At 58.8% G+C, this 23,105-nt stretch overlaps 1 protein-coding gene across 6 annotated transcripts in view; it reads left to right on the plus strand.

Moving 5' to 3' along the window:
• The first annotated feature begins 1,105 nt into the window (after nt 1-1,105).
• Nucleotides 1,106-23,105, plus strand: part of RIPOR1 (RHO family interacting cell polarization regulator 1) — a 32,209-nt gene continuing 10,209 nt past the window's right edge. For 2 of the 6 annotated variants that reach the window (XM_066327675.1, XM_066327673.1), the window contains exons 1-2: nt 10,824-10,956; nt 21,472-21,598. In XM_066327675.1, coding sequence (XP_066183772.1) covers nt 10,878-10,956; nt 21,472-21,598 — 206 coding nt within the window. In that variant the 5' untranslated portion in view covers nt 10,824-10,877. Of the gene's footprint in view, nt 2,072-2,832; nt 3,249-10,823; nt 10,957-16,269; nt 16,382-18,847; nt 18,919-21,237; nt 21,242-21,471; nt 21,599-23,105 lie in introns of those variants that run through there. The other 4 variants (XM_066327676.1, XM_066327674.1, XM_066327677.1 and 1 more) reach the window with 4 other exon arrangements.

Consider the following 23,105-nt stretch of genomic DNA (forward strand, 5'->3'; position numbering starts at 1 on the left):
CCCGAGTGCCCTCCCTGTCCCTTGGCAGAGGTTCTGCCCCAGTTACTCCATACAAGCCAGCTGGAGCCCGGCCAGTCCCCACAGGCTGGCTCCATGCCCATCTCTCTCCATGTTTCTCCCTTCTGTCCCACACCACGTGCTGGGATCCTGGGAGATGAGCAATGCCAGAAATCCCACCATGGCTTGCTGACAGATTACAGTCATCGTCCCCCTCATGGTCATTGCCAACCCCATGAGACATGTGTCACTGCTCCCTTGGGAACATGGCGGGAGACAGGACTGCTGACAGCTGGGACAAGCTCCTTCAGCCTGGGACATCACCCAGGATGTGGTCAGGTCACCCAGGGTGTGGGTAGCCCTATGTTCCAAAGGTGGTAGGAGGAGGAGTGGGAAACTCTGCAGCTCTGCTCTGGAGTCCAGTCTGGCAGTACTGGACACAGTTCCTGGGGAGAAGGACTAACCCCAGGGCACTGCTGGGCATTGAAGCAACTGGATCATCAGCCTGTAGGAATCCCAGTGCAGTGGTCTTCCCTTTGGGTGCTGTGATAGCAGGCTTATTGCTGTGCAGAGCCAAGTGAAAACAGGTAAGTTCATCCTATTTTTTAGGCCAACACAAGACTGGGGCAGGATGACCCAGCCTGGACCTCTCTGCAACTGGGATTCAGCCCTGGTGAGTGCTTTGCCTTTACAAGTGCATCCAAGTGCTCTCCCGGAGCCCACCTTTCCACCCTGAGACAAGGCTCATCCCAGGGAGCCCATGCTGGAGCTAAGCCACCAGGGACTGTGCCACCCATGGTAACTTGGAGGCCAGGGACCTCTGAGAACCTTAAGGTGCCCCAGGGCACGTGCTCTTCAGGAAGCCTCAGTAAAAGGCCAGATGGGCAGGTCTCCCTGCTCAAATGCTTGCCAAGTGGTGTCGGCTTTTCCTTTGCACAAGTTCCGGGTGTTTGTGCTCATGGAACTGATTATCTCCCGGTTTCCTCTCCTGCCTGATGTTTCCTGCCTCCCTCCTCCCTTTTGCTGGTTTTGCCCTTTGTGTCAGGCTTATTTCCTGGCTCTGGGAAGTGTCAGACCTCAGTGTCCCTCCTGCCCACTGGGATGGCAGCACATAGCCCTGTGTCCTTTCACTGTGTGCACTACAGTGCCCCAGGAGACACTTGAAATCCCAGCTCCAGCTGACCAGCTAGCTGCTCCCTGGGAGCACAGGCAGGTTTGGACTGTGTAAGTGTGATTTAGTAAGTGTGATCCATCTGCTTTTAGCAGCTGATCCATCTCTATTCTGAAGCTGGGGCACAGGTGCCAGCGTTGGTTCCAGAGGTGGGGAAGGCCAGAAGACCCCTTGAGGACTCTACACTTCCTGAGGCTGCACAGGATCGTGGAAAAATGTGGGGAGTTCCAGAGACCATGGGTAGGGGAAGCTGTCATCCAGAGCAGCTTAGACAGCCTCCCCCAGCTCTTTGGAGCCATAGTAACATCTGGGGCAAATATGTCTCTGCTCCAGGGAGCCCAGCAGCTCTCCAGGACTGACCTGAGTGGTGGCAAAGGCTCACATTTCCCAGGGTCTTCCAGCAGCTGCCTTATTCCAGACCAATAGCCAGTGGCAAAGACTTCTTGCATCAAGAGCTAGAGTCAGGCAGGTCTGTGGGTTGGGGTAGGAGCAGTGAGGACATCGGGAGTCCTGACCTGACTTGCCAGGATCAGGGCAAAACCCATTTTGAGAGACAACCTCCCACAACTGAGTGGGGCAAACGGCAGCAGGCAGAGCCTCCGTGAAAGGCAAAGACTGCTACAGGAGGAGAGGGTCAAAAAAAGGAAACAGAACGGAAAAGGGCTGCTCCTGTGACAGCGATGCAGCTGCGGAGGTGGAGCAGCAGGCAGGTCACAAACAGCCGTGCACGAGGAAGTGCTGGGACACCAGCCAGCGTGGCCAGGCTGCAGCAGCTCCAGGTGCAGCAGATCTTTGCTGAGAAGGACCAGGAGCAGAGGCGACCAGAACCACAAGGATCCCAACCAGGACCTGGAGATCCCCTTTGCAGGAGTCATCTTTCAGCCAAAACTTCCTTCTGCCAAGGTGTGGGCACTGTCTGTGCTGTGGGGGGACGGGGCAGCAGGATGGTTGCTGTGGGAACCACGTGCTGGGTGGTACCATTGTCCTGGGGCTCTGAGGCCTGGGAATGTGACCATTCCCAGAGCTCCCAGCAGTGGGAAACACTGATGCTGGGAAGGCTGGACTGTCTGGGAGTGCAGGGTTTGGAGGGTGCTGGGGTCCAGGGCTGCCATTAAAGCACAGGGATCCAACTTGGGTCCGTGAAAAATGGGGCTCTGGAGGAGGAAGGACTCGGTTTCTGCAGCACCAGGGCTGCTGAGGAAGCTGAGTGGGACTAGCAGATAATGTGCTGAGGCTTCCTCCGGCACAGCTGCAGCTACGGGGCTGGAGTTGCTCCATTGCTATCAGCCCCTGCAGAGCCCCGTGCATCCCTTCTCCCTCCTGTATTGTTTGCTGGGAGGAAGCAGCTCAACAAGTCCCACGTCAAGCTTTTAACCCACTGGTGCCTGCCCTGATGCTCTCCACTCCCATCTCCACACCCACGTGGAGCCGGGCAGGTTCCACATCTGCCCTGGGAGGATGGTTTGGTACTGGGAGCTTGCTCCAGGCTTTACCTCCCTGGCAAACAGCAGCACCCCTTGACTCATCTCCTCCAAGCCATGTTGTCTCCCACTGGTCTCCCATGACCCCTTTTGCAGAGGGCAGACATTGGCATTGTCACCTCTAAGGTCCTGAAAGCTTTAGATAACAATGATTCTCTCCTTCCTCTCTCTTCCCCTTTTTAGCTGGTCGGATCCTGTCTCGTACTTCCTCTGGAAGCCCCCTGGTCTGATGGCGGGGCACCATGGAGGCGGCAGCTTTACCAGATTTACACAGACTTAACCCAAACCCCTAATAAGGGGTTTGGAGGAAATCCATCTTGGGGAAGAAAACTGCAGCACTTCACCAGCTTCGTTTGTCAAGCTGGGATTTAATCAAACCCTGGGATCTCCAGAAGCGCTCCCTGGGGAAGTGGAAATTCAGCAGCCTTCTCCAGATTGTCATCTTCTCAAAAAACTGAGCATTGCCAAATTGTCCCCACTTCTCAGCTGGCAGGGAGCGGACATCAGTGTCCCATCAGCACAGTCTGGGCTCTGCTCTCCCTGGTAATGACCACCGAGGGACGCCTTTCCTGAGTGTCAGTGTCCCTGCAGGAGCAGAGGTAGGTCAGCCACACTGCTGAGCCTGATGGGGTGATGCAGACGTGCTCCATGTCCCCTGTGAATACATCACAGATATTGATGAGCCCATCACAGGACCCCGTGTTCCCTGTGCACCCCAAGAATAAACCAGAGGTTTGCCTGCTCTGTGGCCTGGGGCCCTGACACTGCCACACCCATGGATCTTAAAAAAAACTTGTTTGGGAGTGCAAGAGGGTGCATCCATGGGTCACAAAGAGGTGCTCGCCCTTCCTCCCACAGCTGGGCTCTGCCCATGCCTTTGCCCCCAGGGATGCCCACAAAAGGGGTGATCTCTTGGCCATAGCACCCAGTCCTGCTCTGCAGGGTCCTGCCAGGGGTTTGGAGCAGGTCAGCCTCTCCCTGCCCATCCCATGGCACCAGCAGGGCCTGAATTTCCAGCTTTTGCAGAACAAGGCCCTGGGTGGCTGCACTTGGAGCTGGCACTGTGCCGAGATGCCAGTGTGCCTGTCCAGCTCTGTGAGCATGCAGGGCGGGCTGTGGGGATGGTGATGGGCTGTGGCAGGCTTCCTCCTGCTGTCTTCAGGACAGGGGTTGCTAGAGGGGTCATCTCCTCAGTCCCCAGAATGTCAGCAGACAAATGTATCTGTTCCAACTCTTGACCCAGACCTGCTGCCCTGGAGCATCTTCCCCCACTTGTTCTCTCAAGGGAGTGGAGTTAAGACCCTGTGATGACAAGAGCAAGGATCCAAGCTTATTCTAATGAGTTTTCTCCCCCGTGTCCCTCTCCTTGGAGCCAGGGAAGTGACGCTGGGGAGGAACTTGGCTCCTCTTGTTTGTTATTACAGGATAAAGTTACCCTTTAAAGCAGAGCCAGTGCTGTCAGGGCTGCATACCATCTGGGAACATCGCTCCTTCCAGCAGATCCACACACTTCTGGTTATTGTGCTTGCACGGAGCCAGCCTAGCCCCGGTCACAGCAAGGGGGATGCAGGTGGGGGGATCCAAAAAGGAGCCTCCAGGCTCTTTTCCCACCCTGGGAAATTTGGGAGCATAGGGAAAAGGCCTTTCACTGGAGGGCCTTTCTCTTTTCTGGCTCTGGAGTATGTGGAAGAGAGGAGCAGAGTATGTGGAAAAGAAAGCAAGGGCTGGGAGCAGTGAAAGGGAAGGGGGAGCTGGATGTGGTTGGAGTGTTTTGAGGTTTCTCTTATCTCCTGGGATGCTCACTCTGGCTCAGCTGGGAGCCCTCTGGATAGGGCAGCCTGCTAGTTACCACAGTGCACAGGCTGAGCAGTGGTGTGCAGCCTGGCACCCATCCCACCACCCCACAAGTCCTGCAGCAGCTCAGCCTCTCCAGACAACATGCAGATGGGAAGAGGGCTGGCTTCTCCTTCAAGCTCCAGCATCTGTCCCTGGGGGTCCCAAATCCAGAGGACCCCTCTCTCCAGTGAGCTGGCACCCCAGGAGACACCCCAACACCCCAAGGCTTTGCAAGACATGGGGTTTTCTTAGAAGCAGCCTGGCCATCCCACCCACGCTAGACCCTCTGGAGGTGGCTTGCTCGGGGTTTGACTGCCCCACGCTGAGCCATGACGTGTCTGTGGGGTGGAGGGGAAGGAAGCTGACCCGGTGGAGCTGAGCCAGGAGAGCTTCCTGGCAGTGAGCTCTAGTCTCCAGTGCCTTCCAGCCATTTCCAGCCATTCCCCAGCCTGGCATCCACCGGCTCTGTGCCGTTCAGGAGACAAACGCCAGCTGGGGCCCTGACACCGCCACCTCAGCGGGGTGTCGAGGGAAGCCTGACTCATCCCCAGCAGGAGAATCTGAGACTTGCACATGTAAACAGAGCTGGCCCTCGCACGCCAGGACATGTGACAGATACAGGAGAGACCGGCTGGAGCCACAGCCTGGGGCTGGTGGCATTCACACAAGTGCTAGGGGCATGAACAAGAGCTGGAATGAGCCCTGCTCAGGAGCATCACTTGGCTGGGGAGGATGTGGCAGGATCACTGCTATCAGCATGTCTCCCCTCTGCTACCCCTACCCCACTGGCAGCTTTTAGCAGCTGGTTTTAGTCCTGGTCTTTCTGTTTGACTGCCACTGCTTTTCTCTAGGGACACCCTTCCCAGCACAAACCCATTTGGGCCAACAGCTCAGGAGAGGTAGAATAGCTGCAGGATGACCAGGGCAATAGTGGCCTCACCACCGCTAAAAAAACACACGGATGTGGCATCTGGTGGATGTGGTTTAATGGTGGGCTTGGCACTGTGGGGTTAATGGACTTGATGATCTTAGAGGTTTTTTCCAACCTTAATTATTCTATGAGAGCAAAACTCCTGAATTGCCACCCCCACAGTGCCAGCTTCAGAAGCGGAGTGCAGCTTGTGGCGTCAGGAGGTTTCCCTGCATGTTGTCCTGGGATGGAGAGAGCATGGAAATGCCAGTCTGGGAGCACAGAGACTCCACAAGTGCCTGTTCCATCTCAGGAGCAGGGATCACTCAGAAACCTCACAGTTATTCAACTGTGCTCTCCAGCACGTGATTTCCCTTGGGTTTAGATGTGCCTTGCTGTGGGCTCCAGGCTGGGACAGCTATAGGCCAGTGGGGAGAGGAGATATCACCGCCACTTCCTATCCTTGCTTACCCTGCACAGCCAGTTTCATTTCCTTAATCCCCATCCCAGCATTTTCTTTGTTGTTTTCTTTGGACGGGAGGGAGCTTTGCTGGAGGCTGGTGCTCACTGCAGTGAACGAAGCACTTTGATGCTCTGGGTGGGTGCCCATTGGCTGTTCCCAGGTGGACTCACTCTGCCCTTGGGTGTAGCAGGTACTGCTCACAGGGGCGAGGACCCCACCTCAGCAGTGGAGCGGATCAGTGTGTGTGTGGGATCCCCTGCCCTGCTTGGGTGGACTATATTTACATGCATTTGCATACAGCTCTGCCAAATTTGCAGACTCAGCCCTGCCAAAGTACCTCATGCTCTGAATGGCCTTTTGCTCTCACATCCTTACAGCATCAGCTTTGGGTCAATGTATTCCCACCAATAACTTGATTGGCCAAACTTCACTTTACCTGGTGCAGTGTTGAATCCTCAAGGCTGCTGACACCTCAGCTGTGGTCCAGCTGTGCCATTGTGCAGCTGTGCCAGTTGCCCTGCCACTGGCTACGTCTGCTGGGCTGGGCTGGTTTCTGGGCTTGCCCACAACCTCAGCCTTCCTGCTCAGTGTTGGATAACAGCAAGGGATTGTAGGAATCTTCTGAATCATGGATACTTTTGGAGTGATCCTGCGGGTGTGTGCATGAGCTGGTTCCTGTTGTGCTGAGGTGAGGATGGCTGCCTGGTTGCAGGAGGTGGAGTGGTCCCAGGGGATGTTCAGCCCCCCAGCCTGAGCTGGGATAGCGGTTGGAGATGCTGCCAGCCACCTTCCCAGGGTGGAGGAGGGAGTTAGGAGGGGGGACAGGTGGCTGGTGGCTGGAGACTCTGGACCAGTGCTGTTCTTCAGCTCCTTACCCTCCTGGCCTGTGCTGGGGCTGGACTTGATGAAGTCATAGTCTGGATGTCCTGGCTTTGCTGCAAAGCCCTAATCCAGATTCTGGATTGCTGGCTGGAGTCTGAGAGAGCTGACCAGCACCCAGTGCTGGCCAACACTGGGCTGTGGCCACTTTGGGGGTATCCTGTCTTCCCTTTTCCCAGCCCCATGGGCAGGCAAAGCGCTGGGAGGCCCCATGGAGAAGGACAGGTTGGGTCAGGGCTGTGCCCCAGCCTGCTGCCACTGTGGGCTGGCCCTGAGTGTCAGGGAAGGTTTTCCAGCAGAGCTCAGAGGACCTGCTGGCACAGCCTTTCTGTGCTGCTGGCCAGTTCCCGAGCATGGCCAGGGCTCCAATGAGTCAGCTGGAGCAGCAGCTCACATTGCTCATGCTGCATCAGCGCCACCCTGGCTCCCTTAGCTTTTTACCAGGTTGTGTTCCCCAAAAATGTGCAGCTGGAGGGATGTGTAGCTCAGTCCTGGGATACTGGATACTCATCTCTGAGGAGGTAGCAGGGATGGTGGCAGGCTCTGTGGAGGCACCTCAGCTGCTCACAGGGGTGGTGTCAGGGCTCTGAGTGTGCTCAGCTTGCATGGCTGTCCCAGTGCAAGGCTTGGAGCCCTGGCCTGTGTGTTGCCTTGCTCCAGCACTGAGCAGGAATGCTGAGCATGCAGCAGCTCCAGCCTGGAGCCAAGGGCTGGCCTCCAGCCCTCCAGAGAGAGGGGAGAAGAAGACGTGGCTCCAGGCCCATCCTGCAGTGAGAAGAGCAATTTGGGCAGAGACCCGCGGTGCAGGGCTCCGCCAACAGCTCAGACCTTTCTCTGCACCACGGCAGGCGGCTGCAGGCAGCTGCCATGGCTGTTGCTGAAGCTCCAGGAGGAGAGGAATGTGCTTGGAGTGGTCTCGGGTCACCAGGCTCTGGAAAGGTTCGATCCTGTGCTGGGAGGAGCTCACTAATGCCAGCAAGTTCTCAAAGTGCCCTTGGGCTCAGGGACTTTCCCTGCATCAGTGCCCAGCTTCCCAAGCAGACTGCTGGGAAAGCTCCTTCAGTGACAGGAGTCCAGGAGTATCCATATCCCGGCTGGAAGGGTTAGCCCAGGAGTATCTGTATCCATAATGAAAGGATTAATCCAGGAGTATCCATCCATATCCATGCTGGCAAGATTAGCCCAGGAGTATCCATATCCATAATGAAAGAGTTAAACCAAGATTATCTGCATCCATGCTGGGAAGGTTAACCCAGGAGTATCCAAATCCATGCTGGGAGGTTTAACTCCTTCCTGCCAGCAGGCACCATACCTCTTTAAATCCAGGAGGGAGTTTTGGAGGGCAGACAGGCCAGGGGAGCTGCCGGAACTCGGGCAGGAGCCTGTCCTTGTTTTTGTTTGCCAAGCTGGTCCGTGCTGAGCAAGCTCCCAGAGCAGCCAGTGCAGTGTGCCAGCCCTGGCCTTGGCACAGGGAGTGCTTGGCTCCACAACCCAGCCTGGCAGGGCAGGCAGGCGTGTGGCTGAGGGGAGGGTGCAGTCCCCTCTCCTGCTGTCTGCAGGGATACAGCTGCTCCCCAGCAGCAACCAGGAATGTGGTTTTACCTTGGGATGGTGGTGCATAGGTAAGTGGAATGTGGTGGTGTGGGTCAGTTTACCTCCAGGCACCCCAAGTTTTTACTGAAAAGGTGGTCAAACCCTGGCACAGACTTCCTGGAGAGGTGGTCGAGGTCCCAAGCATGTCAGTGCTGAAGAAGCATTTGGACAATGCCCTTAACGACATGCTTTAACTTTGTGTCACACCTAAAGCACTCAGGCAGTTGGCCCCAATAATCCCTGGATGTCACTTTCAACTGAAAATGTTCAATGGTGGCACCATGTACAGGGTGTGGGTGGGATCCAGCCCTCCTCCTTGATCCGGATGGGATGCTGGATCAAGTGATGACAGAGTGACACAGTGGTACTGACCATGCCAAGCATCCTAGTGGGACAGGGACAGTGTGGCACTGGGACCTGGGTTGAGAATGGAAGGACCTGGAGGTGTTGGTTGTACAAGAAGCTCAACATGACCTGGCCATTGAGCTGGCAGCTTAGAAAGCCAAATATATTCTGGGGTCCATTGTCAGCCAGAGTAACTGGCTGAGAGGGGATTCTGCCCCTCTGCCCTGCTCTGCTGAGATCCTATATGCAGCACTGCATCTAGTCTGGGGACCACAAAATAAGAAGGATGTGGACCTGTTTGGGCAAATCCAGAGAGCATCAGAAGATGCTGAGAAGTCTGGAGCATCTCTGCTGTGGAGACAAGCTGTGGGAGTAGGGGCTGTTCAGCCTGGAGATGAGAAGGCTCCAGGAAGACCTTGAGTCCTTTCCAGTACCTGAAAGGGCTCCAAAAGACCTGGAGAGGGACTTTAGACAAGGTCACAGAGTGACAGGACAAGGGAGAATTGCTTCCAAGTGGCAGAGGGCAGGATTAGATGGGATATTAAAAAAAAATTCTTCCCTGTGAGGTGGGGAGGCCCTGGCACAGGTTGTCCAGAACAAGCTGTGGCTGGCTCATCTCTGGAAGTGTACAAGGCCAGGTTGGATGAGGCTTGGACAAACCTTGTCTAGTGAAAGGAGTCCCTGCTCATGGCAGGGGGTTGAAACCAGGTGGTCTTTAAGGTCCCTTCCAACCCAAACCATTCTGGGATTCATCAACCACATGGCTTGGTGGATCCACCCTGGCAGCCTCTCCTTGTTGGCCTTTTGGCTTGGCTTTCCCCTGGTGGCCTCAGGACCTGCTGTCTCCTCTCCCATCTTTGCATCACTTGTCCTTCTGTGTAACCAGGCCAGCCTGGAGAACTGGGCTGGGAGCTGGGATGCCCTGGTTCTCACCGAGCAACCTTGACAGCAAATGCTCTGCTCCTTGGTGTGGCCCCAGGAGAGTGAGAGTGGTGCAGTGATTTCCTTGTCACTGATATTGCCCTGCTCCACTGGGCTCCAAGACCTGATGATGGTCTAATTAGTGTTTCTGCCTCACAGGGCTGGCGGGAGCACTGCACAGCCTTGTCCTTGCATGGAGGATGTCTCACCAGGGCTGCAAAGGCTTCAGTTTCATTTAAAACTGGGTCGACTCAGTAGGATCTAGGACAGGTAGGAGAAAGATGGTCTTAGGAGAGAGGAGCAAGGTGCATCCCCCCAATAGGCACGTGGCTTCCTCAGCCCTCCATCTTCAGGGATGCTTAGAGGTGTCAGGGTTTAGGAAGTGGACAGGCACTTGTGGAAGCAGCACCATGCAACTGTGGCATCCCTCGGGTGACAGCCTGCATTTACACTGGGGCTGCCTGTCCCTTAGCTGGGGAAGCTGGGAGCACTCTTCTGCTGCTTCCCTAGGATGCTGGAAGCTGGTGGGATTGGGAATGTGGATCAGTGCCAATGCTCTGCTCCCCCAGAGTGGATTTTCTGATTGGCAGAGGTTAGAGCATGGCTCAGCTGGATGCAGAAGCTGTGGGGGAAAGGCAGGATGGGGTGCTGGATGTCACAGAGCTAGGAGCAAAGATCTTTGGATGTTCCCTCTGCCACCGACTGACTGACTGCACAGCCTTGGCCATGTCACTTCACTGCTGGAATGTAAAACATGCCCAGGGTCTGTCAGAGAGCACTGAAGCCCGGGAGGCTATAGTGACCCTTGTGAGGGGACGCGGGGGTGGTGAGGGAGTAGCTGTTGCTCCAGCCGTTGCTCCCCTGGCACGGGGAGGCTGTGGAGCTGTGTGCGGCAGGAAGGCAAACAGCCCGGGGCCAAGCAAATCGGGCTGCCTCCACTCTCCTCGCCTCGAGGGAGGTGGGATCCTGCTCCGGCTCATGGTGGGGCTTGTGGACCTCCGCGGAATGTTGATGGGGCGGCGGGTCTGGAACCCCCGCAGGGCCGTGGCAGCGGTGGCAGCGGCGGTGTTGGCGGTGGCGGTGTTGGCGGTGGCGGCGATGGCGGTGTCGGCAGCGGTGTCGGTCGCCTCGGGGAGGGAGGTGCTCCCGTCCATGCAGCTGCCATTGGCGCTGGCTGGGCCGTGGTTTCCTGCCGAAATCACATGGCTCCCGCGTTTCCATGGAGAGAGCCGGGGTGGGCGCTGCCAAGAGCCTGCACGAACTCCCCGCTTGCTCCCGTCCATGGGAGTGGAACAAAGGGGATGCACCGAGCCAGGCCCGCTTTCGCCCCGCGCCTCGTCCCCCGCCTCTCCTGGGACATGTGAGTGCCACCCGCACCTCCGCACCCCGCGGTCACGGGGGGGTCGTGGGGAGCGGGCTTGGTGGCCTTAGCAGGGCTACACCCTTGGGGGGGGCCGCGTCGCCGCAAGCCACCGCCCGCCCGCGTCCCCTCTGCCGCCACCCCCGGTGGGCGCCCCACGCCGCGCTGGGGTGTCCGGGCACGGCGGGAGGGCGGGGACGGGGACACGGACACGGGGCTCCGCTCCTCCGCCCCACTGCGGTTCGGAGGGATCCTCCGCACCCCGCGGCCCGGCCGGGACCGTCGCCGGAGACGCCCGGAGAAGGAGCCGCCTGACAGTGGGATATCAGGGCGAGCACCCGCAATGTCACCCGGTGCTCCCCAGACCCTGTCTGGGATATATCGGCTTCTCCGGCCACTCTTTCGCTCCCGGGTTTGGAAGGACGCTGATGGCATGAACCGTGTCCTGCCCCGAATCCCTTGGGACTCCAGGCAGGGGTACGGGCAGGGGTACGACGGGCGAAGGAGAAGCTGCCCGTGCCCATATAGGGCCGTGCCCGAGCGCCTGCGGGACGCCAGAGCCCTGGATCCCGCGGGAGAGGCTGCAGCCACGGCCCCCATCCCAGCCCTGCGCGCAGGCGGGACCCGGTGGGCTCCTGAGGGACCTGGGTGCACCATGTCAGCTGGGTGCTGCCTCCTCCTCCCCTCCAGGGTGACGGAGGGAGGAATGCTCGGAGGAATTAATGAGACAGATCTCGCTTTGTTGCTGGCCCGATCCTCCTGTCTTCCCAGCCCTTCCCAGCCTGCCAAGAAGTGCTCGGGAAGGCCTCGCACCATTAACCCTTCCCCTGCCGCACCTCCGGCCATCCCAGGGCGTGCAAACAGCCTCAGCGGTTTTTACCCTTGCCACATTCTCAGAGGAGACTCCCGAGGGCACTGGGAAGTCCTGGCCGTCCTATAAACCCCATATCTCGCGTCTCCTCGCTGGTGGCCTCACTCCGTCCCCCGGGCAGGGCTGGGACGTGAGGCTGTGACGCCGCGCAAAATCCGGCAATGTAGGGCTTGTCACCGGCTTGTCACCAGCGGCGTTGCCTGCTTTCGGCTTGTGGGGGTCCCCAGTGCATTGCCACAGTCCCCTGGGTGGAGAGGCGCTGTGGTGGTGTGGTGGTATCCCTGGCACTGTGGTGGCTGAGTCCCCATGGAGGACATGGCACCATGGGGTTGAGCATGGAAATGGGGGCAATGATGGACATAGCACTGTTTTGGGGGTGCAGCTGAGAGGTGTTGGGGTGCAACCAGGGGATAACTGTTGATCTGCAGTGAGGACAGGCGTATATCTCCCCAAGCCTTGCTGAGGCTCCTGGTCAGAGCTGCTGCTTTGCTCAAGAGTCTGCTGGCTGCGTTGCAGCAGGGTGCCTGCGGTGGGCATTGTCCCGTGCTGGCTGGACGGCAGGAGCTGGATGGGTGTAGGGTGTCCCCCAGGAATGCCACCAGGCTGGGCTCCAGATCATGCCTGTGGCTGAGGCTCGGCAGATGCATTGGAGCTCCTGCCATGACACTGACCTAAAGGACAGGACCCTGGGAAACCCATGGCGGGCAGGGAGCAGCTGGCATGTGAGATCCCCAGGGCACAGTGAAGGCAGCCCAAGCCTTGGCTTTGCGTGGGCTGAGGCCAGTGCTGGGCTGGGACGAGCTCCCCGCCGCGTGCTTTGGGGTTATTTATAGGGCTGCCATTTATATCGCTTCTATTTCTGCTGCCGTGTGGGGACGATGTGAGGAAGAGAGGGGGGAGGGCTCGAGTCTGCCACCGCCCCGTGCCCAGCCCCTCCAGGAAGGGATGCTGCTGACAGCATTAGGGCCAGCCTGGCTGGGGGTAGAGCCTGGCTTGGCACAAGGGCTGGTCCTTCTCCAGCCCTCAGGGCATCCAGTTGTGGAAAAAATCTCTAGTGGGCTCACAGGATTTTTTGGAGTTGGCTTTGCCAGTTTTAGCAGAAAGTAGTCTGAGAAGTCAGCTGTAGCACTGTGGTGGAGGTGACCACCTGCAGCTCTAGGACCAGCTGTCCCAGCCCAGGACAAGTCACTTGGTCACTTACTGTGCTTCTCCTTCAAGCCATGACTTTGTGTCTTCTTGCCAAAACTATCATCTGCTTTCTCCCACGACTGCCCCATGGCCAGGAGCTTTATGGCCCCTCACCAGGCTGCTGTTGATTCCATCTCCACAAACCGTTTTTTCTAGCCATGACTTCTGATACCGACTGAGGCTGGTCTATGGTCATTCCTGTCAAGTTTCCAGCTGTGGTGACATTCCCAGCCACTCAGGGATGTCTGTGGCTAAGGAACACTTGTCCAAAACAGCCTGAAATAGCTTCTTGATCACCTTTGCCTTTGGTTCTGGTGCCACCAAGGCAGTGTCATGTGAAGCTGGTGGCTTCGCCAGGGGCTGGGTGGGCTTAGCCTCAGTGCTGGTGGTCCCTGGGCGAGCAGGGAGAAACTGGAGAATTTCCCTAGGACACTGCTGGCAGGATGACGGATCTGTGGGAAGCTGGTCTATCCCATGGAGGGCAGGGAAGTGGGAATAACCTGCTGGGTTTTTCTGCCTGTTCACAAACTGGCCAAGGTTGTACATGTTTGTCCAGGAATGGCTGCCCATGAAGTGTTTTTTTGCATGTTCAGCTGTTGTGGTTGGGGTGGGGATGCACTGGGTGGCTCCCCAGGCCTGGTAAGAGGAAGATGTAAAGGGACATCCCCAAAGGGAGCACCTGGGGCATTACACCCACATCCCTGCTGCAGAGGAGGGATTGAGGCATCCACCCTGGCAGGTTGAGCTGATCCAGAGTGGTGAATATGCAGGGAAGCCCCCTGGGCTAAAGAGTCACATGGAGATGTCCCCTTCCTTGCACCCACTCCTTATCCCTGGCCAAGCCAGGAACAGGGACTCATTTAACTCAATTACCACTCTGGTGCTGCTGGCGTGACTTGTGCCCTTCTTCTGACCTCCCTTGGCAAGGTGTCCTGGGCTGTTAAACCCCGTCAAGTGCCGTGCAGGGTGCTGTGAGGTGCTCAGAGGGCATGGCTGATGTGGTATGTCCTTCTCTGCCACCCTCTGCCACTTTTGGAATGCCTGACCCTGCATCCTGCCTGTTTCTGGTGGTCTCCCCAGGGGTGATGCCCGAGATGGTGCCATGCCAGGCACCTCACCCATGTGTCAGCTGCCACACAGATCCCCCTGGCTCTGCAGGCTACGGAGAGGCAGAGTCTCCATAAGCAGCACAGCCCGGCTGTCACCCCTCTGCGAGGGAAGCCTGGAAGTCCCCTCACTCTGCGTGGCACCGGGGAACGCCCCTCCCGCGGCTGGGGCAGCTTTAGCGTGGCTTTCTCATTAACCTTTAATGAGAACAAACAAGCTGGCATGGGCCGGCGCTGCGGGCGCGCTGCCTGGCCGTGTGCCGGGCGCTGGCTCCGCACGGCTGCCAGCACGGCGCAGGCTTTGCACAAGGATGGTCAGACCCTGGGCGGTGCCGGCTGTGATGCCATTCCCTGGGGAGAAGCAGCACGGGGTGAAAAGCCGGGTGGTGGCCGCTGCTCAGGGCAGCCGCCAGGATGGGACTCTGCCCATCAGTGGGGAGAGCCGGGGGGATGCATCGTGTCCAGGCGAGGTAGGAGGCATGATCTTCATGTAGGTTCTGGAAGGCTGGGGGGAAGATGGACTTTGCAGCGTGCTGTAGGCTGCTAGCTCCTCAAGGCTCGTGGCACTCACAGGGAGGCTGCAGGCTGGTGGGCACCTGGGATGGTTTTTCTTTGGATGCTTCTCAGAACCAGCCCAGCCTCACCAGCTCCAGCTGCTCTCCCAGTGTGGCTGATGCTGTGCGCCAACCCGGGCACCTACCTGGGCACTGGGACCTGAGAGTGCCCTGGGTCACAGCACTCCCTGGTGACACCACTGCAACCCCAGCTCTGCAGGCCTGACTGTGGCTGGCTCCAGAGCCATATGTGGGTGCCCATAGTGGGGGCACCAATGCCACCATACGTGGGAGCCCCTGACGCTTCTTGTCCCCTACGGGACCTGCAGGGAGGGGACCTGCCCTGGGCTGGGGAAACAATCCCTCAACAGGCTCACTCTCTGGGGCAGGGGTTTACAAGAGGACCTCATATTGCAAGGCCCAAGACTGTCCCACTGCTTTTCCTCCTGAACCTCTCCTGACCTTGCTCTAAAATCAGCCGCAAACAGGAAAGGAGCCTGGGAGGGAGGTGTTTCTTCCTGCTCCAGTGATGTGGTGAGAGCAGCTGATCCCAGCCTGGACAGAGCTGGCTCCTCCAGCCTTTGTCCGACCTGGAGGGGGGTGCCAGTCTTGGGTACTGCCAGGACCAGCGCTGAAGCATGGTGACATCTGTGCCACAGAGTCTCCTGGTTGTTTAGGGCACTAAACAGGGAGTTGTGGGCCTGAGAGGTGCTGCTGGCTGCTGGGATTGGTGTGGAGGGCAGGAGGGTCTGCCGCACTGTGCTGTGGGAACTGAACCCCCAGGGAAAGCAGGGCAGACATTCTGACAGGGGAGTTGCACCCCAGCATCTTTGGAGAGCCCTGTGAGGAAGCCCTGGCTGAAGTGAGATCCTCCAAGGCTTTGGATACTCAGGATACAAAGTAGAGACTTGAGCAAGGAAACCCTTTTCCCAGTGGCTCCTCAGTCTTGGAGGGTGCCCACAGGCATGCCACGGAATTGCACGCTGTGGGAAGCCTACAGCAAAGCCACGGTGTTTTTATATATACATAAATATAACTATATATATTTATTATATTTGTGTATATACTTATGTTTAAACCCAAGCAGTGCAGAAGCAAGCAGCAGTGGTGTGAGCATCAGCTGCCCACGGCTTTGTGCCTGCCCGCGGTGGAGCCAGCGGGGATGGGGGCGAGGGGCTGTGCACCCGCACCCAGCCTCGGCTGCGGCTCAGGGCCAGCGGTGCCATCGGCAGGGCTGTGTGTGCTCCCTGGCGTGTGCTCGGCCCTGGGTGCCGGCGGGAGCGGGGGTCTCCAAGGGAAGCGATCCGGAGAGGGGCTGGAGGGGGGGGGGGGGTTGCTTCCACCCGTGCCTCAGTTTCCCTAGGGCGGCGGTGGGGAGGGAAGAATAGTGACAGAACTGTGCTGTGCTTCGGGAGTAGCCGGCGCTGGTGGGGCCCTTTCCCTCCAAAGGGGTCAGGCATCCTCCCGTGTCCTCCCATCCTCCGTCCCCTTGAGTCACGCCGGGGCTGCGGCGCTGGGCAGTGATGTCAGCCCGCGGGCAGGGGAAGCGGGGGAGGAGACTGCTGCCCAGGGGGAGCCCTCCGGCCACGGGCCCCGCACTCGGGAGGACAGACGGACGGCATGAGAGAGCAACCAGCACCCGGGACGCCGAGCCCAGCCCGAGGGGGATGTGCTGCCGCAGCACGCCATGAATGGCAAACCGAAAGGTACCGAGCACCGGCAGCACCAGGGCTCCCCAGCTAAGGGCGGTAATCTGGGGACCCCCAGCTGTTTGAGGCTCCCGGGGTGATGTGGCTGGGCTCAGGCGAGGTTTTTTGGGGTGAGGAGTTTTCTTCAGAGGAAAGCTCTCCCTGACAGGGACACCAAGGACATATGCACCCGCCACCTGCAAGGGGCACGGTTGTCACTGCGGGTTGCAGTGACAGGGTGTCAGGACAGAGTGTCTGTGCAGGATAGGACTCCCTGGCTGCCTGATCTTGCTGTTGCCTACACTGAGATCCAGGCTCTGTCTGAAGGCAGGAGAGGAGGGGCCATAGCTACCAGCTGCTCTGGAGTGATGCACCCCTGCTGCCATGGCAGCCCTCAATGCCATGGTAGCACAGTTTTCCTCAGCAAACTGGTTTTTTCCCCCACTCGTTCCCCCTTGTCTGATGAGGACAAACAGAACCCATCTTCATGTTGAGCATCCCTGGCATGGTGATCCCAGGGGACCTGGGCAGACAGAGGCATTGGGGTTGCTTTTGTGCACTTGGAGCAAGTTGTCTGGGCAGGATTTGCGTGGGCAGATACTGGTACCCAACAGAGCACCCTGGAGATGAGGAGGTTGGGGAAGGTGGCATGTGGGACCTCCACAAGGTTATGCCAATCCCAGGAGGATCCTTCTAGAGGATGCCAGCACTTCTGAGAGAGATCACAGCCCACTCAGGAGTGGAGTGCTGCCATGGTCAGGACGCAACCCTGTCTCACAGGGTATGGAGATGAGTGGTGTCCGTGGGGATCCTGACTGGGTGCTCAGTTTGTGCTTTTGGTGGTGGGGAACTCACTTCGCCAGGATCTGGGCTGGTTCCCAGGAGCCATCCTAGAGAACACGTTCGGCTTGAGCTTTTCCAGCCTCTGGGAAACCCCCTGTCCCAGTGGTGGTCACTTCTCTGCGTTACAGTTTGGGTTTGCATCTCCTTTTGGCCGGAGACAGGGAGCCCATGGGGTGAGTGGCCGGGTCGGGAGCTGTGAGCCCCCCTAAGGAACTCTGGCTGTGAGTGTCTGCCTGTGCCGTGCCCTGCCCTTCCGCAGGGATACTCCGCGGGGTAAATAAGCACTTCCTCCAATTCTTCCCATTCGCAGCTCCTTCCCTTTCCTGCCGCCCTCCCACTTGGCCCAAGGAGCCAGCAGCCTCCCATGGCCGCTGATATCAGCGCCATGTCCCTAGTGCCATGGGGCTGACAGCACCCAGCACCCATCCAACCCAAACTGCCGAGAGCAGCCAGCTCCCAAACAACCAAACCGCCATTCCCTGTTCCAGTCGGGGCTCTGGGGCTGTGACCTTTTGGCTGGGACTTTCTCTCCGAGTGAGTCACGGGAGCCGGGATACCATTCACTGACTCATCTCTGACTCCCAAAAGCCCCCAATCCCTCTCCTTGCCCAGCAGAGGAGGCGCCGGGGGTGTCCTGCCTTCCTGGAGGAGAGGCAGAGCGTGGAGAGGTCAGGGAAGAGGCGGCTCTCAGGCTCCTTGTGATCAAGGCGGCATGGCTTCGGCCCCCGGATGCTCCCGTCCTCTGTGCTGAGGGGGAATGAGGAGTGATGGGAGGGAAAAAACTGCTCCAGCCCACGCTGGGAGCCGGCCAAGGGCCGTCCCCAGGCCGGAAGGGGCCGGCGGGGGCCGGGGTACGTGCCTGGGTTGGGGCAGCGGGGCCACAGCTGTGCAAACACGGATGCAGCGGCTGCTCCGGGGGGAGCCGAGCCAGCGGGCTGAGTTCACAGGCTCCCGAGGTCATCCCCGCCGTGCGCCCAAGTTTCACCCAAAGGTGCTGGGGCAGGGCATGACAGGACCCCCCCACTTGCCCCGGACACCACGGGCAGGATGGATGATCCTGTGGCCATCGTGGCCTCCCCCACTGAGGGACACATCCTCCCTGCTGTGCCGCGAGGATGGCCGCAGTGCCATCAGTGCAGGGACCACAGCTTACCCCCCTGGGGTGCTCTAGGTGCTGCTGGTTGGTCCTGGGTGTCTTCCCCGAGGTGAAGGGTGCTGGAGTCTGGTGCGTTGGCCACCCTGGGCATTGGTGGCCTTCAGTGAGTGGCATCCCTGGAAGTGCTGGTCAGAGCACCCCCAGCTCCCAGGGCTGCAGGGCTGGGGACTCAGGGGGAGCCAGTTTGGGGCGTCTCCGACCAGGGCAGTGTTGATAAACCCGCCGGAGCGACCTGAGGCTGGTGTCTGAGTGTCGGAAACAGAAACCAGCTGGGACCAACCCAGCCGGTCGGACTGCCCCCTCCGCTGTTCAGACCAGCATTCTTGGGATCCCAATCATCTCCAGAGCACCGGGCGTCGAGAGAGGAGCCAGCGGCCGGGCTGGAGAGCCCCGGGGTGGGCTCCAGCACCCCGCGCTGTGCTGCCTGTTCAGCTGCTCACTGCCCTTTTGGCCACTGCCCACGGGCAGTGCTGGCCAAGAACGGGCAGAGGGACACACTCCCAGGATTGCATTTCCTACACTGGAAGATCTGGAGGCAGTCTGTGGCACGGAAAAGGTGAAAAGCTTGGTCGGGAGGCGGGTTTGTTAGCACTGAGCCCTAACTAAGGGCAGGGGGCGGTGGGGCTTGCTGGGACTGAACCTTTGGGGCAGGACCTCTTCTGCTCAGGAGAGAGAAAGGATGTGCTTGGGGCTTTAGCCGATAGCAGGGATATGAGTGTGCCGGTGCTCTGCTGGTGCCAGCCTTATGGTAAGCCTGGCACGGGGCTCACCAGCCTGGGCGAGATGTGATGCTCAGTGGTCCCTTCCAAGCGTGCCCCAGGCTCTGCTCCCCGTGGGGGTTGGCTGTGCTGCTGGTACCAGGTACTTCTTATCTCGGTAATGTCAGGAATGCACTATGCTGGGGATTTTTCCTCCTCTGTGAGCCAAGCCCAAGAGTGCCAGGAACAGAGACCCCACATCCTGCCTGCCCTGCCTCATGCAGGCAGTGCTGCCCTTCGGCACCCGGCTGGCTGCACGCTGGTGCTGGGCTGGAGCATCCTTGGGGCTCCTGGAGCATCACTCCTGCAAAGCAGGAGTATGGTGTCCCCCTCCTCCAAGGTGGCTTGGGGTCCTGGCACAGGATCTTGGTTGCAGGGTGCCAGGCCTCGGGATGCAGGGTGCCACGGTGCGGGGTTGTAGATGTTTTGGGGGAGCCAGGTCCAGGGCTGGAGCGCAAGGATGTGGTCCTGTCAGCAGCCACTGCTCCCTGTCCAGTGAGGGAGCCTCCAGTGCTTTGGAGCAGGACCTAGTGCAGCACAAATGTCTGCTGGAGGCTCTGATGTGCCTGGGCAAGTGACTGCGGGTTGCTCTGACTGCTGGGGAGTTGTGCTGGGGCATCAGTCCCCTCCAGCACACCCAGCATCCTTCTCCCCCATCCAGCATCCTCCACCCCTTGATGCACTCAGCATCCTTCTCTGACAGCCTCAGCATCCTTTCCCAGTGTGGGCTTCTGCCTGGGAAACCCTCCTTAGAAGTTCCTCTGTGTTCCAAAATGGCAATGTGGTCTGGAGAAGGATGGGTTGGCAGGACCATCCTCACCCTGAACTGTGACCTGCCCCACACATGAGAGCCTTGTCCTGTGGGTGGTGGGTGCTCTCCCTGTGGCTGAGCCACTGTAGCCCCCAGCTGGGGAGCAAGCACGGGTGCCACAGGCCCTCCTCGCTCAGTGGGGGAGCAGATTAAAGAGCCCTGCAGAGGGTAATCTGCCCAGGCCTGCAGGTCAGCCGGGCTGCCAGGGATTACAGCTCTTCCTAATGAGCTTAATTGGGACAGTGTTGTCCTGGAAAATGGAGGGACTGGCATACAGATAACGCTGTGTCCGTGGGACCCACTGAGTGGCTCTGTGGTGTGGGCTGGGACACGAGTCCCAAGGGGGAACCAGATGGACCTGCTGCCTCCTGGCTCCACTGGGATAGAGGTGAGTGGTGGTGGTGGTTAGCTTTGACTGCAAACGGCTCTGGTACATCCTGGGTGCTGCAAATCCCTGACCCCAGCCTAGCGTGTGGGGTGGTGAGTGGCACAGTGCCGGGGGGATGCCCACCAGTGGCTGAGCGGGTGTCAGCCATGTGGGACCAGGCCGAGCTGGGTCCGGGCATGGGGAAGGAGTGGGGATGGTGGTGGAAGCCCCAGCAGTGTCTGTGTCCCTGTGCTGTTCGCTGTCAGCCATGCTGGAGACAGAAGGAAGGCAAAGTGAGCTCCTTAGGATGGAGCGAGGTGGTTCTGGCTCCGTCTGTCAGCCAGAGAAGCTGTGCATCCCTAGGGTCCTGCCTGGCTGTCCCTGGTGGGGTGCATGACTGCCAGGCACTGTGTGGGTTCATCCCCAGCAGCTGCTGCAGCTCTGCTGAGGGCTGGCTGGGACAGAGGGACTGACCTGCCAGTGGTGACCAGAATGATGTGGAGCATCCTGCTTTTCTGTGGCTGCCCTGTGGGGCAGAGGACGTGGTGCAGCAGCCATGGGGCTGGACACCTGTGGCCTGCACAGATTTTCCAGGGTCTGGCAGGGAATGGCTCAGCCTTTTCTTCCCCCATGCAGAGCTCCTGGAAAAGCTGGGAACTTTCCAAAGTGCTTTTTTGTCCTTGGGTTTCCCTCCTGGTTGCTGGAGTGAGCGGAAGCAAGTGAGGAGACAGTGAAGGGCTGGGCAGCCGGTTCCTGCCCTGTGCCTTTCCTGCCCCTGCAGCAGGGTGGCATGGGTGACAACGGATATGGGACAAGGTGGGGTTCAGGAGGAGGTGTCTGGGCTTGTGGACCATGTCAAATTTGCCATGGACATGTCTGGGAAAGGCCATGGTAGGCACCAGGCATCAGCCCCTTTCTGTGACTGCCATAGGGCCTGGGACATGTCTGTTTGGGTGTGCCCACTGAGATCTCAGTGTCCAGAGCCCCACTTTGCCAAGGGCAATATCTCTGGGGGCAATATGGGATCTGTGTCCCAGTGCCAGGAACACCAGGAGTGTTCTTGGACTGAGAGAGTGGGAAGTCTCCCAACCCATGCTCCGTGGGTGCCATTCTCAATCCTGCCTGCGTGTCCTCACCCTGCTGGTGGTGACCCTGATGTCTCATTGTCCCCAGGGCGGCCCTCCAGGTCACACTCAACGATGTCACTGTCTGTGCGCCCGCAGCGCCGAGTCCTCGTCACCAAGATCAATAGGAGCCAGTCCTTCGCCGGAGTGAACTCATCGGCCGACCGGCCCTTCAGGTAAGAGATGGGTGCTCATGCTGCCTGCCACGAGGAATGGGGACAGGCCTGGGCTTTGTGGCACATCCTGAACCTCCTTCCTATCCAGCTGTCCCAGCATCTCCCTCAGGGATCTTTTTGGTAGCCAGGGGCTGTTGCACAGGGGGCTGCAGGGAATACTGAGGCCATGTTGGAGCCCATCCTCCCAACCTTTTGCCATGTCATGCCCCAGGTGGGGTGAGGACCCTTCAGCCCTGTGGTTGCTGCCATGCGAGGGGGCAAGTGTAGCTCACCTCATTCTTCAACCAGCTCTTAAGACCTTCCCTGAGACCATCTCATAATGTTTAATGGGTGTGGTAGAGCTGGGGTGGCTTTGAAGTGTCTTGATGGCCTTGACATCCTGCGGCAGCCAGTTTTGGGGCTGAGTGCTGGTGTGAATCAGGGTTTCCTCAGGGTCACCTCAAACCTATCGTTTGAAAGGTTTTACCAGCTGCCCGCCAGCTGCAGTGTGAGCAGCAGCTGTTCCCTGCTCCATCTTGTCCATTCACTGGTGATGTTATGGTCCCTTCATACCCTTCCTCCTCCTCTCTGCTGAGCATCCCCACATGCTGCACTTCCCCACCAACCCTCTCTGCACCATCCCTAGCTCCTGACTACCGCTTTGCAGGTAGTTGTTGAGTAGCAGGCAGAGCCTCCCTGTGCTCTGACCTCCCGCCCTGCTCAACTTTGTCCCCAAGTGCTGTCCAGCCTCTGGGCCAAGTGACACTTTACAGGTTACTAGCACAATTCTGGATTTGTGAGTACCAGAGGAGGCCCCTTAGAGACAGAAGAGGGAGGACTTTTAAGTGCCTGCAGCCAAGTGGTTGCTGGGGAGATGCTCGTGGGAGATGCCTCCAGGGGCCGTGGAGGATGGGAAGGAGAAGGAATGGTGGAAATGAGGTGTTTACCTGTCACTTGGGATGAGGCCAAGATGTTCATTTCCCCGCTGATGATTCGGGGAAGTTTTTTGGTCACTTCTGTGAAGAGCAGCACAGGATGGGAGGTGCAGCCTGAGGCTGGGAAATGAGGAGCCCGTGGTGTCTCCTGGGCACTGGTGGCGTGATGATGCTTTGGAAGGAGGAAAGGGAAGAGCCAGTCTGAGTGAGGCGTTGCTTGCTGGGCTAGGGAGTGACTCCCTTGCACAAGGCAGGAAGGGTGGTGTTCGGGTCCCAGCGCTGGGTCGGCATCTCGTGGGTCGGCTGGGGGAGGCAGCTCCATCCAGCAGGTTTGGTGACATCTAGAGAGGCAAAGCATCAGTGAGCATGTCGCTGCCCCATGTCACTGTGCTGGGTGATGAGGTGACAGGGCTGCTGGTCCGCATGATGCTTCTGAGCTGGATTGGGATCCTTGCCTGACCCTGGAAGCACAGGGTGGCATATTTCCTTTCTCAGAGAGAGCATCTCTATGCCCCTGACAACCTGGGTGCTGGGATGGAGCCAAGCATGGCTCCTTTAGAGGGCAGCCACTGCTGGAGATGTCCCCATGTACC

Source organism: Sylvia atricapilla, chromosome 12, assembly GCF_009819655.1.
Source record: "Sylvia atricapilla isolate bSylAtr1 chromosome 12, bSylAtr1.pri, whole genome shotgun sequence".
Classification (NCBI taxonomy): Eukaryota; Metazoa; Chordata; class Aves; order Passeriformes; family Sylviidae; genus Sylvia; species Sylvia atricapilla.